At 34.3% G+C, this 18,961-nt stretch overlaps 1 protein-coding gene across 1 annotated transcript; it reads left to right on the top strand.

Moving 5' to 3' along the window:
* Window positions 1-124: 124 nt before the first annotated feature.
* Window positions 125-7,531, top strand: Paf-AHalpha (Platelet-activating factor acetylhydrolase alpha). Its single transcript, XM_085955292.1, has 4 exons — window positions 125-312; window positions 423-629; window positions 4,624-4,746; window positions 5,110-7,531. Exons 1-4 carry the CDS (start codon window positions 247-249, stop codon window positions 5,389-5,391), a joined length of 678 nt encoding a protein of 225 aa, XP_085811418.1. The 5' UTR covers window positions 125-246; the 3' UTR covers window positions 5,392-7,531.
* Window positions 7,532-18,961: the final 11,430 nt, after the last annotated feature.

Here is an 18,961-nt window from a genome sequence, read left to right as displayed (position 1 = left end):
CAAATTCTACGTAGGTATACACCTCTGAAGATGATAAAAGGTGAAACCTGGGTTGCTAAAAAATGAAGTGGTCAGTCATAGATAATAAATGTCAGCGGTGTTAATGGTAAGCATCTGGCAACATTGTTGTGGATACTCGGTTGACATTTGGCACGGCCGTCTTGTTTATAATTTTGTTTTATTTTTATACCTTATAACTTCTAATTAAAGTGTAAAAACTCTTTTCTTTTATTAAAATCTATAGCGATGAATTCTTGTTCGGTTGCCTGTGCCCCTAAAGATGATGATGGTGATGACCGGTGGATGAGTATTGTAAGTCTTGTAATATTTTATCACTCTATTCTATTTGAAATACTGTTACCACAGCTCACTAAGCCTTTGAATATTTACACATTAATGTCGTTTATGAAACTTTGTTTCAGCATAATAGATTCCTTTTGGATGCCCGAGATAAGGACCCTGAAGTTATATTTCTTGGAGATTCTATCCTTCAATTTCTCGGTCATACTGATGTATGGAACCAATGGTTTGCTCCTTTACACTCTCTCAACTTCAGTATTCACAAAGATCAGACTCAAAATATTTTATGGAGAATAGTCAATGGCGAATTGGACAATGTGAAACCTAAGGTATATTTCTGACACCATGCATGATTCGTTATTTCTAAAATTTTGATCGCAAACCAACAATACAATTTGAAGCGTAAGTTAACATAATCCATAATATAATATGATTGCAAATTACTATGCAAAACCACAAGAGTGACACACTTTTGTCCCTTCGATACAAGTAGTCTCTCATACAGTGGTACCTGAGAAGAACTTGACTATACAATTACAGGGCCGCCTCAAACCCCTTGGGGTGAAGTATTTATTTATCCGTACATTGCACTGAACATGTAAACATGCCCAAACGAATGGAGTCTATGTTGGATGGAAAAGTACTAAGTTCAGTGTAAATATGTAAAAAACAAAACACCTATAAGACCACAGTTTCGGCACTTATATTCATCAAACTCGTCGGACTACCTTTGACACTTTTCGATCCTTCAAAATACGCTGATCGGTGGTTACTCAGTAGAAGACATTCGAGACGATTTGCTTAGCGAAAATTGGACTGAACTTTGGAAATCACCATGGCCCCCACAAAGGGGGGGCTGACGGGGCTCTAGCCTGGGGGATCGACCAGATAAGTGAGATAAATGCACATCACAATTTTTCTCTAATCGTAAAAACTAATTTTCTTCAGGCGTATCAACATTTTAATATATGTGGTTGTGTAATTGCATTTTTTGGTTAATATTTGTTAATACGCTGAATAGCCTTAATTTTACGTCGAAAACCATTTGAAAAATGCTACTACATATTGTCCAACAAGAAGATTTAGGCACAAGCCGGAAGTCGCTGTCGTCGACTAAATAGGAGGAGCTTGTTTAGTTCACAGTTTTAACACGTGGTTAACTCGTCGCTAACCGGAAGGCGCTATAATCGAAAATGGGAGGAGCTTGTTAACACGTAGCCAAGAAGATCTTGTTGGACAGTAGCGTCACGCTGCCTTTAACCTTAGTGATAGGTAGAGGGCCTGCTTCAGGATGTGGGGCCACGGAAATCACTATATACTTTTATTCAAATATGTTTTTACAATTTTATTGGTACAACATAAAAAACACTTCAATATTTCTAATGACTCAACACAAACTATAAAACACTTTTAATTATCGAAATAATAAAACTAAACTATTTTTTCACAATTCTCGCTTATTTTTTATCATAAGAGTTTCTTTCTGATGCTTAGTGTATTGGTAAAATTCAGCACATGAGTATATCATGTTGAATTGAACAAGTAACCTAAACGTCTTATTTATATTTGTTAAATAATCGTGGATTTAGCAGTCCCGCGCGAGTCAATCTATCTCTACAATGCTTAAAGAACAGGACGTGCCGCAACACTGCCCGCAGCACTGTACAAAAATATATTTTAACATAAAAATCGCTCTTATGTGGATATGGATTGTATTGGCAGCATACCCAGAAGAAAATGTGTTGGGAATTTCTTTTGATTGTCATTATCATAAGGGAAGAATCAGTATGTCCTTAAATACAGAAATTAAAAAAAAATATTGTGGACTTCATTATGTGGATGAACCTGTGAGGACTCCAAATAATACTGATTTAAAAAAATGATTTATGTAAATTTTTCTCTACAGGAATAACCAAATTTTTTATAATATAATATCACTGAATAAAATTATGCACTGTAAATAATATATAAATCACATAATTTGTCAATTAATCACATTTTGCATAGGTATATTTATAAACATGTAGATGGTCAACTGACTGACGCTCAGCATGGATTTCGATCAGCTCGGTCAACAGTTACAAACCTTATGACGTATATTGAGTACATATCACATTCGCTGAACGTAAATTGTCAAGTGGACGCAATTTATACAGATATGTCAAAGGCTTTTGACTGGGTAGATCATGATATTCTCATTAACAAATTAAGTGCAGTAGGTGGATCTATAAATTTTATCAACTTTTTCAAATCTTACTTTTCGCATCGCTGTCAATATGTGGAGTATGCGGGGTGTAGATCTGACGTCTTTCAAACTTATTCAGGTGTTCCCCAAGGATCAAATCTTGGCCCAATTATGTTCCTTATATTCATTAATGACATTGTCAATGTTATAAATGGAATCCAGTTTTTACTCTTTGCAGACGATTTAAAATTATATGCGTCAATTCGCAGTGAATTAGATTGTCAAATATTAAAAAATAATCTTAATTCAATTGAAATTTCGGCGAAAAAAAATAAACTCGAATTTAATACTGACAAATGTGTGTGTATTAGCTTTTCGAAATCAAGATCTACAATTATATTCAACTATAATATGTCAAATAGATTACTGAAGCGTCAATCAGAAATTAAAGATCTTGGCATATTGTTTGACTCACGTTTATCATTTCGCTCCCACATCACTTCTACGGCATTGCGTGCGAGCAAGCTTCTAGGATTCATCATGAGACAAGCCAAGCCATTCAAGAATCCAACTGTTTTACGTACACTCTATGTGTCATTAGTACGCAGTATTCTTGAGTATGGGTCCATTATCTGGAGTCCTTATGAGGTTTCCTATAAGCTTGTTTTAGAGCGCGTTCAGAAAAAATTTCTTCGTCATCTTTATTTTAAAGTATAATTATTTTCCTTTTGACACCTTCTCAAATATTCCAAGTATTTTCCGACTAACTTTCTTCAAGGCATGCTTGCCTTTCATTCTCTTGAAGCTCGTGGGTCACTTCTGCTCTTAAAGCATTTTTCCCTGCTCTCACGTGGTATAGTTTTCAATCCCGATATTCTAGAAAATTTGAATTTTTATGCACCCGTCAATTACATGCGAGGTCGCAGCCATGACCTATTTTGGGTGAAAGCTGTTTCCTTACGTCAGGCTCACCAGGCACCAATAGCGCGGGCTCTGCGGCTGGTCAATGCACTCCCTAGAGATGTAGATATTTTTGGCGACCATTATATATTCTGTTTTATTGTTTAATTTGTATTATTTTTGAATTATTGTTGTTTTTTTAATTTTATTTCTTTTGTATAAAACTATTTTTTGCTTTGTTTTTTTCTCTACCTGGTTTTTTCTCTAACTGATTACTTGTAATTTTTATTCTAAATGTCATGTTGTGAACGTCCTGAATTAATAATTTGTTATGTACTCAACGTGTCTTTTTTAAATAAATAAATAAATCATTAGATATCAATAAAAAGTATCAGTTTATGGCGCTGCTCTATTCTATCTAAATATGATAAATTATTAATTGAGGTGATGTGGATTAAAGAAGAACACATGAGATATTGAGATATAAGCAAAAATGAGCCAAGGACTGTTTTCATGTCATCTATCACCACATTGATACAGGATGCAAAAATGTAACTGCTCTGTATGAAAAGTTATAATCATTTTGTGTATAAAATGTTGTTATTATTTTCATAGCAACGTATGTAATTTGAATGGGAATAAGAGTTCATTCAAAGTTATCTATATTTTACAATCGCATCTCAAACTTTGAAAGTTGATTTACACAACTTAGCACCTAAAGTATTGGTAATTCAATTGATTTAAACATCATGCAGGAAAATGACGGTTGGGAGGGGGGTTATTAAAACAAAATATCTAATAATAAAATCAGTTATTACTTATTATTGATTTTTATGGTGTCTCGTAAGGGTGGCATTTTTGCATTGTACTACTTATGGTAGTTTACCAAATCGCACTGTGAGTGTAAAACCAAAGCATCTGCAAAAGACATTTTGGATATATTAGGGTTTGAAGTCGTCGTTTTGTTAGGAGAAAAGAGTTTCTAAAAAAAACACCATAATATTTGGTTTCTATCTACATTATATTGCATGTTCTTTCAGTTACTTCACTTTTACATTATCAAGTTCATGACTTTTGCAGTTGTTTTGCATTTAATCTCGAAATTGAAAAATTTGCAGATGTCTCTATCATGAAGATTTATGTATTAATATTCTTTAAAAAGGACAAAATGATCCCCTTACATACACTTTTTTTTTCTATTACCATTGATTATTCTCTTGTATGGTTTTAAATTTCAGGTTATCGTGTTGCATGTAGGTACAAATAATGTAGACTATTCTGCCGTCGAGATAACCGAGGGCATTATGGAAATAGTAAGGACTATAAGAGAAAAACATCCAAACGTCTACATAGTGATTCCTGTAAGTCATTTGTCTGTTCAATGTAATTATCCTTTAATATAACTCCTTGTCTATTTTTAGGCACATTTGTGCACTAATACTGTCATATTTAATTACATTTTGTAGGCCTTTGTAAGATAAAGCATGCTTATCGTTTATCGATTATTAAATAGATTTATGTTCCTAGAAATTAGAATTCAGTTTTCAACAAGTCTAGGCGGTGTACTTATATTTTTGAAAGGAAACTTTTTATATAAATAATGTTATTAATATTTAATTATATTTTTTATTTATACATGAATATTTTGTTTTGGTAGTATTATTAGTTAGGCAAATTATTTGGAATAGTATTTTTTTGTGTAACAATTTGTGTGCTTTTTTTAGAGTTTACTTCCTAGAGGACAGCACCCTAATAAACTTAGAGATAAAAATAACAAAATTAACGAACTCATTCAAGAAGCCGCGTCCAGCATGCTTAGAGTAGAATCTGTGTCCATCGATAAAGACTTTGTTCAGCCGGACGGGAGCATCAGTCATCACGATATGCATGACTATCTACTCTTGTCCAACGCCGGCTGTCGAAAAGCTTTCGAACCCATCTACGAACTCTTAACCCAAATACTGTCCGAGGGAGAAGTGGAAAAAGACCTCACGCCTTCCGAATGAGCTACAGTTACCGATGACAATTGCAAAATTACCACGAGCGCACCGCTTGATATGTACGCATTTAGACTGGAAAGGTCAAGTATATATTATGTACCCATTGTTTTCAATTATTATACCGTCTCAGAGATTGTATATTTAAAGTTTTGAGATCTGTATTAGTAGATAAATAGTGTTTTTTTTATATGGAAGGTGATAATTGTATAGCGAAACAATTTGATACAGTGAAAAGATTTCGTTACAGAACTATTTTAGACATGGCCATTAGAGGTGGGAAAACTGGTCGGTTTTGAAGGCTAAGTATACTTACTACCAGTATAAAAAAATACTTAGTATCGAAACTTGTTCCAAAATGCTTACTAGTATTTGGAATACTATATAGAGCGTTTGGCATGCGTATGCGACAAAAGTTTCATACTCAACTGAAACTAAAACCAACTCCATATTAGTATTTTAAATACGTATCGGTTCAGGGAACTCAGACTGTGTATCGGCTTCAATAGAATCCCTAAAAATACGCTAAGCTCCGCTTGTCAAATAGTCCAATTTATTATAACACATTTAATTTATGAGTTGTTTTTCTGTTGGGTTACAATATTCTTGTTAAAAAAAATGAATAACAGTGATTTTTTTTTTAAATATTTTAAACATGTTTTGAGCGGTCATATATCAAGCCTAAGCCTGTGCGTCATCTCACCACTGTGCTGCGACACAAAATTTATGACCTATTATTCATACATTCGAACGCAATACACTAATAAATTTAAATATAACTATATTCTAGTGCTATCTCGTTCGCGCGCATTTAATGTCAATAGTTTTGAAAGCCTACCAACTGGCGAGTGCACAGAACAGCGACTCGCGATGATATCATCATAAGTTTTTTGGAATAAGTTATGAGTTATTGAGTATGGGTAGTTTCATCCGCTTTATTTCCATCTCACCTCTAATGGCCAGTAATTAAATTGATCGCCCTACCGGATGAAGATAACAAATATAAAATATGTTTCTATTCAACGAGCGTTCAGCTTTGATATAATATACCTACATATATAATTACTTGATTAAGAAACCATCCGTGTCTAAATGGGTCTGTTGCATATTGGCGGAAATGTGATTGGTGTAAAATTAATACTCTTACAATGTAACATTATTGGTAATTGAAAAAATGTAAACTGAATTGATTCCGGTAATATATATATTTTTAATTTGAAAGTTCTCACTGAAGCTACTAAAATGTAAATTTTGTTCTGTGTTTTTTTAATATTATGTTCCATTCATTACTTTAGTCGATTATGTATTATTATTAACTAATGATTATTTAAATGAGGGTGATGCAGCTATCTACGACTGTCTAGGACTATCTAGGACTAGGTGCATTCAATTTGTTTGCTTGCAAAAGTATGCTTTTGAAAATAAAATTATGCTCTCACATTTTGAGTATGTTTTTGTAAAACCGCCGACTTCTTGTGGAATATAAAACTCTGGCAACCGATCTGAAGTACCTGTACTCATATGACATATTTAGTGAATATTGTAGGTGATCACATAAAATTTGTTGATTTTTTTGTATGTGAATTGAACTTCTATAATAAATAACAATACATATTTACATCTTATTCGTATTCAAGATAGTTTAGCAAACAAATAATTTAATCAAATCGAGGCGAATATTTATTCTTTTTGTAAACATGAAATATCCGTGAATAATTATTTATGTGTGATTTTGAATTATATTAATAAATACAATTATTATGTTACTGAGATTAATTGTATGTTTAAAAAAATATTTTCATCAGGCCTAAACTGATAATTTGAATTAATATTTTATGAGAAGAGTAAAATTTTTAGCTGCATTGTGTAAATGTTTAAAAACATATTGAATATAATTTCTTTAATACGAGGGTGGGTCAATAATTCCTTAGAAAAAAGCATTAAAACAGTTTTTATTTTTGTATTTTTTTTTTATTTCTCAACATAATCTCCTTGGAGCTCAATACACATGGTTAGACGTTTCTCAATTTTTTTTAAACCGTCAGAAAAATAAGTTTTCGGAAGGTCCTCAAAATAAGCATTTGTCCGATCGATGACTTCTTCATTTGAAAAAAAACGTTGTCCACTTAGCCATTTTTTTAAGTTTGGGAAAAGGAAAAAGTCAGTGGGGGCTAAATCTGGCGAATACGGTGGGTGATCGACCAATTCGAACTTCAATTCTTCAATTTTAGCCATTGATCGTAAACATGTGTGAACACGGGCATTGTCCTGATGAAAGAGGATTTTTTTCCTGTTTAAATGAGGCCGTTTTTCTTCAATTTTGTTTTTTAGCTGGTCCAATAAAGATGCATAATAATCCCCTGTTATTGTTTTTCCTTTTTCCAAATAGTCAACGAAAATAATTCCACGTGCATCCCAAAATACAGTAGCCATAACCTTACCAGCTGATTTTACGGTTTTCGCCTTCTTTGGACATGGTTCGCCTTTCGCAATCCACTGCTTTGACTGTTCTTTCGTCTCGGGAGTATAGTGGTGTATCCATGTTTCATCTACAGTCACAAAGCGACGAAAAAATTCATCCGGATTGCGTTGCATGAGCGACAACAGGGCTTTAGAGGCCACCACCCTATTGCGTTTATTGTCGACTGTGAGCAAACGCGGCACCCATCTTGCAGAAATTTTTTTCATGCCCAATTTGTCATGTAAAATAGAAATGACGCTACCTTTTGAGATCCCTGTAACCTCAATTATCTCACTCAACTTTAATCTTCGGTCACTTAACACCATATCGTGGATTTTATTGATCATTTCTGGTGTAGTCACCTCTACAGGACGTCCTGAGCGTGGTTCATCCTTTGTTGATGTACGACCACGTTTAAATTCATTTAACCAGTTATAAATAGTTGCAAGTGAAGGAGCAGATATGCCGTGAACTAAATCCAACTCATTTTTCATTCCCTTTGCTGTTAACCCTTTTATATTAAAATGTTTAATAACAGCTCTAAACTCAATTTTCTCCATTTTTCCATTTTCCACAAGCAAATTTTTTTTTTAAATCTACGAGAAACACACAACAACCCGACCAATCTGATTGAAACTTCGCAGCATACTGAATCGGTAGTGCCGCTGCATGAAAACAAACCGCTTACAGTACTAGTCGCGCCACCTGTCGGCTTTTCTAAGGACTTATTGACCCACCCTCGTAACTTTATTTCATCCAGGAAGGGAATAAGTAAAATGTACTGACTTTTAAAATATTACTAATACCTATTTGATTTGTTCAACTAGTTTTATTAAGGGGGAGACACATGCCAGCAGAGAACCTAGCGGAAATATACGAAGCTTGCAATTTGAGATTTTTTTTTGATAATTTACAATTTCAACTGTATTAATTAATAAATATGTATCCGAAAACATTAAAAAGATTTTTTATTTTTTTTTAAACTTAAAGATAAACTTACAATATTGTAAAAAAATGTAATAAAATGTGAATTCGTTGCAGGGTCAAATCTTATTATTGCATTATATTATATGGTCATAATTATCATTAAAATTTAGTTTATTAAGTTTTAGATTTTCTGTCGTTTAGATTTTTGACTAATTCATCGTTTCAATATTTTTTATATTTATTTTTAAAAACATCTATTTTCATAAAAATATAAATGTGTATAACTTGATTAGGCATGGTCACAATATTGAAGCTCGAGTTGATATAAATAAAAAAGATTTCAAGTTATACACATTTATATTTTTATAAAAATCGATGTTTTTTAAAATATATATAAAAAATATTAAAACGATGAATTAGTCAAAAATCTAAACGACAAAAAATCTAAAACTTAATAAACTAAATTTTAATAATAAATATGGCCATAAAATATAATGTAATAATAAGATTTGACCCTGCAACGAATTCACATTTTATTACATTTTTTTACAATTGCCAGTTTATCTTTAAATTTAAAAAAAAAAAAAATCTTTTTAGTGTTTTCAGATACATATTTATTAATAACTACAGTTGAAATTGTAAATTATCAAAAAAAATCTCAAATTGCAAGCTTTGTATTTTTCCGTTAGGTGCCGCCTCTTTTCGCCTCTGATAGTATACGCATCCCCCTTAAAAGGGTTTCGTTCGGAATGAATATTATTTTGTGCTTTACGGTAAAGAAAATTTTTATCAGTTTTAATTGTCGACATTTATGATTTTTGTTAGGTTTTTACACATTCATATATTTTTGTTGAGTCTTTGATCATTTCGAAAATTGACACAAAAGTTGATAATGTTATGAATACATTCTACAATTATTCAAGAATTATTATACCTACGTCAATTACTGTTGATATCTAGCATTTTTTTGATTATGTATAAAACACATGATGCATTGTAAATATAATACATTACTAAATTACTCGTCATATTCTAATTCATATTTTTGTATTCACTAATTTTCATGAAGTTACGCATGTTTCGTTGAAAAAATAACAATCTCCAAATTGTGTAAAATCACTTTCCAAATACTTCCAAACATCTTAGCAATCTCTCAGCTTATTATTATATAATCAAAACTATTCATAATCACCCGGGGAGGTTAACCGAATATACTAAACTCTCAATATCTAAAATAATATTCAGATAAAGCTGCAAAAAATGTTCATGAGTGAAATGCTGCACGATCCGGCCGTCCGCGTGCTAAGATAATTATATGTATTTAATTTGTTGAAAAATAAATTTTGTTATAATATTAGTGTATTAATTAGTTCTCAAACAAATCTATAAGGTATCAAGGCGATAAAGACATTTTAATTTTAGATTTTACAACAAAATCAAAAACAATCAAGACTAAATTTTCAAACAGATTTAACTCGTTAATCTTACACTGAGCATGAATATGAATATTGTCCTCAAATAATATAATATATAACATACTATACACTATACCAGGGGTGGCGAACCTATGGCAGATGATTTTGCATGGCACACGTTCGAAGAGAAAAAAATACTTGTAATAATAAATGACAGATTGCATTGTATAAAAAATGGCAGCCAAATACTCTCCAAGAATAAGCATGACGTTTAATGTAAATATATAATTGCATAGGTCGGTTCTTAGTCTTTATGCATCACATATTGTAATATTATCACACTAATCTCATCAGGCGACGGAGGATGCCACGCCGCGAACCTCTAATTTTGATTGATTTACGATGCTTGAGACCACTAGAGCGAGAGAATGCCTCATCCGATCGGAGCGATTCTCGTGTCAATTTGTGCGATAAGAATCAAACTAATTAATACATTAACAAACAATTTCATTTCTACCCACAAAAAATGACTGCACCAAATAAGAAACAAAAGCTTGGTGAAGCTAGTACAAAGTAGTAATTCTGCAAGACAGTTTCAAAATTGTTGGACCGAAATGTATGGCGTAATTGAAAAAAGTGATAAAGCTATATGTGTGCTATGTTCTGTGAGTGGTATCTAGAACATCATCATTTTTTTTATAGAATCTTTAATCCTTACAGCGCGAACGCCATAGTTAAAAAGTAATTAAAATGCTCTGCAGTAAATCGGTTAAAACTATTTTTTACTCATGAAAAACTGCTCGGCATGTCAGACAGTTGAAAAATAATATTTGGAAAATTTTGGCACACGTACATAAAAAGGTTCGCCAACCCTGCACTATACAGTATTGCTATGTATACTAGTATATTTTTTGGTAGCATCTAATATATTATTACCCATTTGAAATATTGTGAAAATTAATGTTGTGCATTTTTGACAGAGGTGACGGGATACTCTAATTGTGAAATATTTTTAAATCCTACATTCGGTTTTTTTTCGTGGATCAATTTACCATACTTATACTAGCGTATAATGCTCATGATGTGATATTTATTATGGAATAAGTTACTTAAAAATATATTTGATTATGAGAAAGAATAAATTGTGTGAAATGCAGCAAGCGAGCAATGATTTTACAGCTAGATTTGTTTTGTCCCAATAATATTACGATGATAAACGATTCTCTAGTTAAACCTACACTTTTCCGTTTTCCTTTGAGACTCGCTTAACATTCTTTTGTTTCATGTCCTTAAATATATATTGCAATTGCCTATTACAATATTCTCCGCTGCTGAAAATATTCAAATCTATTAATTGATCGAGAGCAGTGAACGTTTTGTAAATCTCCATACACCATACGGCATACGTCGTAAATGTACTTAACGCATTCTTTTTTTAGGATACATATAAAAAAACTATTATGTTAAGGTTTTTATAAAAATATTGGTTGCAGCTTTTCGATTTGTTAGGATTTTGAACAATGCATATGGGGATACGTGCATAATTGAAACAACCATATCTCATTTTTCTGCGAATGCTTCCATGATTTTGTATAATAGTACATATCGGATGTATCAATGCAAAACAAATAATATAATACCTCTAATTCCAAAGAAATTGTCTCGTTCGATCGACAGAGGTACCTACTCATATTAATTATAGTATAATATGCAATAAAAGTATTTATTTTATTATGACGAGCCGTAAAATAATAATATGAATTATCATTAATAAATCAGTAGTAGTAACTGTAGTGGTTCATTTTTCAATACTCTTGTATTATTATGGTCAGGTAACTCCAGCTGTGAAGTATATTTTATATAATATGTACAAAGCCGGTTTGCTCGGCTTTTGTCATACAATCATATTTTTGGCTGCGCCTGCCATAATAAATAAATCAATGTCCTCTCCTCTCAAGAGGTTGATTTCACGTCACATAGGTATGATATTCAAAACGTACTATTAACATAAATATTAGTAACATTTCTGCTAGCAATGCTTTGTTCTGTCTTTGTACCAAACATTCCAATGTTACAATGTGTAATTAATGTAATGCAAACTGCAAAAATAAATTTCGAAATATTTATAGTTTGGTGTTATTATTTTGCTCCTGTTTACTTCAATGAAATTCTCATAGATTTTTCCGATACTAAAGTTTTTTTATTTGGGCCTACACGGAGTGGAGGTTTGTATTAACAGATTTTTGTTTTTACGAGAAATGGATGTTAACCTCTCACTCAACCTGTTAGGTTCATACGGTGACTCCAAACACAAATTGAAAAACAATGTGTATTGCCAGACTCAGGATTTAAGTAAGGTAAGCCGTTCGACCATCACGGGGGTATCGAAGTTATTAGAGAAATCAATTAATATATGTGTAAAAAATAATATTCGGGGTTATTTAATTGGCTATACAATTTTTTGTGGATCTGGGCCACCTCACGAAGAGGTTTTTTATAGATTTTTGTTTTTCAGACAGACATTGAAGAACAACATTTGAATTTTTGCTATACCGTGGTCATATGTATGTACACAATCCATAAACATTACTCTCCACATCTCCACACTCTCAAAGCATATTACTCTATGCTTCTCCACATTTACACAACATCCAAATGGCCATTGGCAATATTGCAGATAATATCTGCTTTAAATGATTGGAACCGAGTGGCCAGTGAAGGATGATACTTACTATGTGAATATCTAGTATACCCACGGTATATAAGTGTTCTGTGACAGTTGGATAAACCAATATTTAGGAAAGGCTTTTATTTCTACCCATATTAATTTCATGTGTAATAAAATTGTTAGATAGAACTTTAATTAATGATTTTTCACTTATGGTTGTTACAAATTTTTTAATATCAGTACTGATACACCCCTGTTACAGGCGGGCTTCTCCCGGTGTAAAATAATCATTTAGTAGCTTAAGTCGAAACGTAACCCTGACCTCTAGAAACGGCTTCATAAAACATCTAATCTGATTCCTTGCTCAACCACGTAAGTATTTCTTTTTAATTTAAAAAGTAAAAATGATGATGGATGAAAGAGATAATTTTAAGACTAAATATAAGGATTTAAATATAATAAATTTTGCCGCGCATTGTGCGTGAAATCCTCGCGCGCCGGCGCCAGGGTCAGGCTCGTGATTCGCCGAATCAAAGATCACGCGATAAAATTTGGCCAATCACGAGAGTCCTTTTTTTTGCTGGATGGCGTCGGTACGAGGAATTTAAAAAGAAAGAAAAAAAGGATGTTAGTAAGCGTCCCCTTACCGATAGGTACGGACCTGACGACTACAACTGTAAAAATCCCAAATATAATTTGTAAAACTAAAAATAATGTAAAATATAAACAATATCACGTTACGAGCACGAAGGACTGTGTTTTATTTACACTCCAACCGAATAATTTCTTTTTTTGTGAATCCGGGGTTCGATGGACTCCTGAGCTAGCCGCTGGAACCCCGGGGATCTGGGGGGAATGGCGCCCTTGGCAACGTGAAGCTCGAAGAATCGCATGGATTCTTCCGAACCCGCGAACGCTAAATAAAAGTTTATGATCCAGGAGCCGGAACCATTGGCGCACCCAGGGGGGGGGGCAGGGGGCCTTGGCCCCCCCCAAAATATGAAAATCATCAGAATGATTTTACATATTGAAATCGAAAGCCAATAAACTATACTTTGGGCTTAGGACAAACAACACGGCAAAAAATGATTTGTAATTCTCCAGCACCCTTTTTAGTAATATTTCTTAGATTTTAATTTCTAATACAAAAATTTCGAAACACTAATGTCAGGTTTTTTTAGAAACCCGTTCCCTAATGAAATTCTCGGTGTCCACACGAATTCCGGAGTGGTATAAGTCATGGCTGGGGTGGGTTGACAGGGCTCTAGCCTGGGGGCCCGGGCTGTGGGGAGCCCGGCATGTCGGGTTGACCAGATAAGTGAGATAAACACACATCATAAATTAGATTTAATAGTAAAAAAAGTCGCCTGCGGCGCTATTATACTTCAAGACTATGAACATTTTAATTTATATAAATGTCCAATATATTTTCTGATTATTATGTGTCGATACTCGACAGCTCCATTATTAAAGTAGATGTATTGAAAATCGCCAATAATTCACTGTATAAGTACCCTCAATTTGAACTAAAACACAATTTGAAAAACGTTAATGTAGTGTTTCACACTGCCTTTAATCTAAGCGGTGGATAGGAAGCCCGTCAAATACCCTAGCCCAGTGGTCGGCAAACTCATTAGTCAATAGAGTCAAATATCAACAGTACAACGATTGAGATTTCTTTTGAGAGCCAAATTTCTTAAACTCAAATTATATACGTAGGTAGTAAGTAGGTACACTGCTAATTTACTTAATAAACTTTTGTTAAAGTCCTAATTAAATGATAGGTAGGTACACTGAATAAAACTGAATATCATACGTAATAATGATCTTATTTATTAATAAAAATTAAATTGTAAGTAAGGTATCCATAAAATTGAATCATGACAATGACTGACAAACTCAATGTGAATAATGGCCTTGCATCTCCTTGTAAAGTTTGGGTAAGTCAGGTTCGTATGTTGTTGATTTAATTTTAAGCACGATTCCAGGTTCTCATCAATAAATCGATTTCTCAATTTACTCTTGATTTCCTCTCTTGGAAATCTTTTTACTAACCACGAAACTTGCAATATTAACATTGTTGAAAGATTTTATTCAGTACCTAATTAAATACAGAACTTTATTTTTCTTAACTCTTCTCCTCAGCTGCTTTCTTCCTTGCATCATCGACAGAATATTTAGCGCAAAATTACGAGTTTTTAGTTGTAGTATCTCTCTAAATTTGAATGCGCCAATTTTTCCCGACACATAAATACAGGTCGGGAAGCCATTTAAGTTTTGAATAAACGCGAAGTCTCGGTCTATTCAACATTACATTTACGGTTATCCTCTTCCATTTTCTTTGCTTCTTCTTTGTAGCCACGTCAAATATGACAGAGAGCATCTGTGGCAGAGCCGCACTCAAGGGGCCAAAGAGCCGCAGTTTGCCGACCACTGCCCTAGCCTGAGGGCCCGTTTCAGGATGTGGGGGCCATGGTGTAGGTACACCGGTGCAATAGACAAAAGACCGATAAACGAGATATAAGGCTGTGTTGTATTGAGTAGGTTGTGTATAATTTAAATGCAATAATACTTTTTTTGTCCATTTTCAATTAATATGTTGGAACCTCAATAATAAAAAACCAAAAATCTGCGATAAACATTCTTCGAAAAGAACGACTACACCACACCCACTACGGTGGTGGTGTAAGTCAAAAGAACATTTTTTTCGGTGGAATTCGGAATAAATATTGTATTGTTTTAATTTAATAAAACGCATTTTTTTTTAGTATTTTATTTAATAGATTAGATTAGATTCCACTTTTATTAAATAGATTAGGACCGGTTTCGTCCGCCTCAGAGGGACATTTATCCTATGTATATCGCCATGTATTGTGAAAATATGTAAAAATATGTATATGAAGAAGAAAAAGAGCCTATGGGACTAATTTACATTCTCCTCCTTGGGCCCCCCCCATTAATAATTCCTGGGTGCGCCACTGGCCGGAACAACCAAGAAATGGTTAACTAAGAAGTGGACTCCGACGTAACCCTTATCGAAGAAGAAGTGCTGTCTCCAACATCAAACCGGGAGAGCCCTCTGGTGTTCGAAGACAGTCCACATACGGAGCTGACCGCGCCTAGCGTCGTGCTGGAGACCGTAGCACCGGCGCGTCTCCAGTACGACGAATGGCTGCACAAATCCCACCTATGGAGACCAGACGCATCATCGACGGTATCCAGCGAGGAGGGCTCGTAGAGGCCACGGCCCACTCACGACGAAAAACGGCGAGCAAAATGCCGATTTTCCTAGGGTATCACTAACATGTCGTGTACCCTAGTCGACCACGGGATGTTCGGTGAGGAGAGAAAAAGGAAACGCGAGGCTAGGGAGCCTCACAAGAGGGCTGAGAAGGCGCGCAAGCTGAGATGAATCGAAGAAGCTGTACGGGCGCAGGCTCGACCACGAGGAGATGAAGCAGGACCAGTCGCCAACCCTCTAGTCAAGGGTGAACGCCGAGTTGCTGTTGGAAGTTTCAGTGTAAACAGTGTAGTTAAAAGTGAAGATAATAATCGTAAATATCCGGAAATTCTTCTAATTACGGATAAAAAGTTAATTAAGGACCCACTTTCTGAGCCCTATAATCTTAAGTTCGTTAGTAAGAAAATGTACATTCTAGTTCTAAAAATAACGCTTCGCAAAGTGACGCCAATTCTTTCCGTTCAAATAAAGTAAATATGAATGAATTCGAAAACATTAACATTGAAAATCGCAAACAATTTTATAAACGGGAAAGAGGATATTCTACAGTAGCGCGAAACCTGTTTCAAAGTTACGCCGTGTTAATAATTTGAATCCAAAGAGAAACGAAGAAAATAGTATACGACCGTCACTATTATTTCTTTACAAATTACCAATCGTAAATTTAACACAGCGAAAACGGAACGGGAATAATAAGGCATCACTCGACGAAAGTTGTTATGTTAAATTTTAATAAGTTAAAATTAGGTATAAGAGGATGAAAGTAGAGATTGTATGCCTGTGATAAAAAAAAAAAAAAGATGAGTCAATAAGCCGTAAATTTCTCAACGGGGTTTCAATAATAATAACAAAACGTGAGAGGCACCGCAAATCGGCGCGGCGCGCCTTGGAATAGGATGTCGGGCGCGTAAAACGAAACAACAATTTTTTTTTTTTAATAAAATGGGTTTCACTAAAAATAAAGTTAATTACACAGTTTTAAGTGTACTGATTCAGAAATAAATATAATGAGAGGGTGGAATATTTCAATTTTTAATATCAATGTGATTTATACAGTCAATACAATGTTGCAAAATAATTATGGGTATTAGGGTAAAATATTAAATGTGATAGTAAGTACCATAAGTACAATGGGAAGATTTTATATAAAATTAGTAGCTATTTAATGTATGGGGTAGGAGTAATTAATAAAGTAAATTCGAATAAATTTAAAGTACAGGAAGTCTAATGAACGAATAAATTACTAAAGAAAGAAAAAGAATAAATACAGATGAAGACAATTTGGAAGCACAAAGGGAGCCACCTCTCGAAGTAAGCGCATCCAAAGGCAGCGTAGCCGAAAATTCATGATACCAAAGCTTGATGGTGTGGAGAGTGCGCACTCTCCTTTCTCGCGCAGGTTCATGGAGAGACTAGGGACGTGACGCCTGAAAGATATCGTGAAACAACAAGAGGTACTTGCGAAGTGTAACCATCTATAAAAAAAAAAGAAAGGGAAAAGGATACTTATTGTAAACATCCATCCTATTACCTGTGGGAGAGCCGTGCCGCCGTCAACGAGCCTGGCCGTTGTACCGCTATACGATGCCTTGCCCGCAGTAATAGGAACAGATGGAGACACAGTACCTGTCCATCTATGAGGTGATACTCCAGAGACCAGCAGATCAGTGGAAAACTTTCCACAGGAAGATATCCGCTGCTCGGAACGAGCCTGGCTCAATAGTAACGCCACTACGACGCCCTGGTTGCAAAGGCAGACGACGCCAAACGAGGTACGCTCCTATTGCACCAGAAGAAGAAAAACATAACACGAAATAATAATTCCGAACGAGGGCCAAACGTCTACAAATGTAGCCCCTAGGAATACAAAAGAAAGTTTGGAAAGCGCGAGAGTCAAAGACTGCAGCTTCGCGACCCCTCCGCTGACTAATAAAAACGAATAAAATAACAAGAAAACCTAATTAAAACAGAGTAACACAAAATAAATGTACTACACTGAAATTAAATCAAACTCTGACCTATTCAAAAGTATCGCGAAAGCATTGCTTTGAGCTGAAAATAATAATCCAAAATAAATATAGAAAATAATAAAAATAGAGCTAAAGTATAGAGTTTTATGTTAGAATAGTTAGATTGTAGTTGAATTCTTTTATAAACTGTTTATCATGCCATGTACTTAACGGATGAACAAGGAATTGGATGGGTGGCCGATGAGATCAGGGCGTACCTTTCGACTTTAATCCAGATGGGGCGAATGATACACCCCTGTTACAGGCGGGCTTCTCCCGGTGTAAAATAATCATTTAGTAGCTTAAGTCGAAACGTAACCCTGACCTCTAGAAACGGCTTCATAAAACATCTAATCTGATTCCTTGCTCAACCACGTAAGTATTTCTTTTTAATTTAAAAAGTAAAAATGATGATGGATGAAAGAGATAATTTTAAGACTAAATATAAGGATTTAAATATAATAAATTTTGCCGCGCATTGTGCGTGAAATCCTCGCGCGCCGGCGCCAGGGTCAGGCTCGTGATTCGCCGAATCAAAGATCACGCGATAAAATTTGGCCAATCACGAGAGTCCTTTTTTTTGCTGGATGGCGTCGGTACGAGGAATTTAAAAAGAAAGAAAAAAAGGATGTTAGTAAGCGTCCCCTTACCGATAGGTACGGACCTGACGACTACAACTGTAAAAATCCCAAATATAATTTGTAAAACTAAAAATAATGTAAAATATAAACAATATCACGTTACGAGCACGAAGGACTGTGTTTTATTTACACTCCAACCGTTTGAATTTCTTTTTTTTGTGAATTCGGGGTTCGATGGACACCTGAGCTAGCCGCTGGAACCCCGGGTATCTCAGTA

The sequence above is a fragment of the Rhyacophila brunnea genome, unplaced genomic scaffold (assembly GCF_057557595.1).
Source record: "Rhyacophila brunnea isolate RB1 unplaced genomic scaffold, BYU_Rbru_1.0 scaffold_5, whole genome shotgun sequence".
NCBI classification, from domain to species: domain Eukaryota; kingdom Metazoa; phylum Arthropoda; class Insecta; order Trichoptera; family Rhyacophilidae; genus Rhyacophila; species Rhyacophila brunnea.
This window is presented reverse-complemented; position numbering and strand designations above follow the sequence as displayed.

Excerpts from the sequence above, each read along its gene's own strand:
- Paf-AHalpha (XM_085955292.1), top strand. The coding sequence starts at position 247 with ATGAATTCTTGTTCGGTTGCCTGTGCCCCTAAAGATGATGATGGTGAT. Across the intron at positions 630-4,623 it reads TGGACAATGTGAAACCTAAG|GTTATCGTGTTGCATGTAGG; the intron begins GTATATTTCTGA and ends TTTAAATTTCAG. Across the intron at positions 4,747-5,109 it reads ACGTCTACATAGTGATTCCT|AGTTTACTTCCTAGAGGACA; the intron begins GTAAGTCATTTG and ends TGCTTTTTTTAG.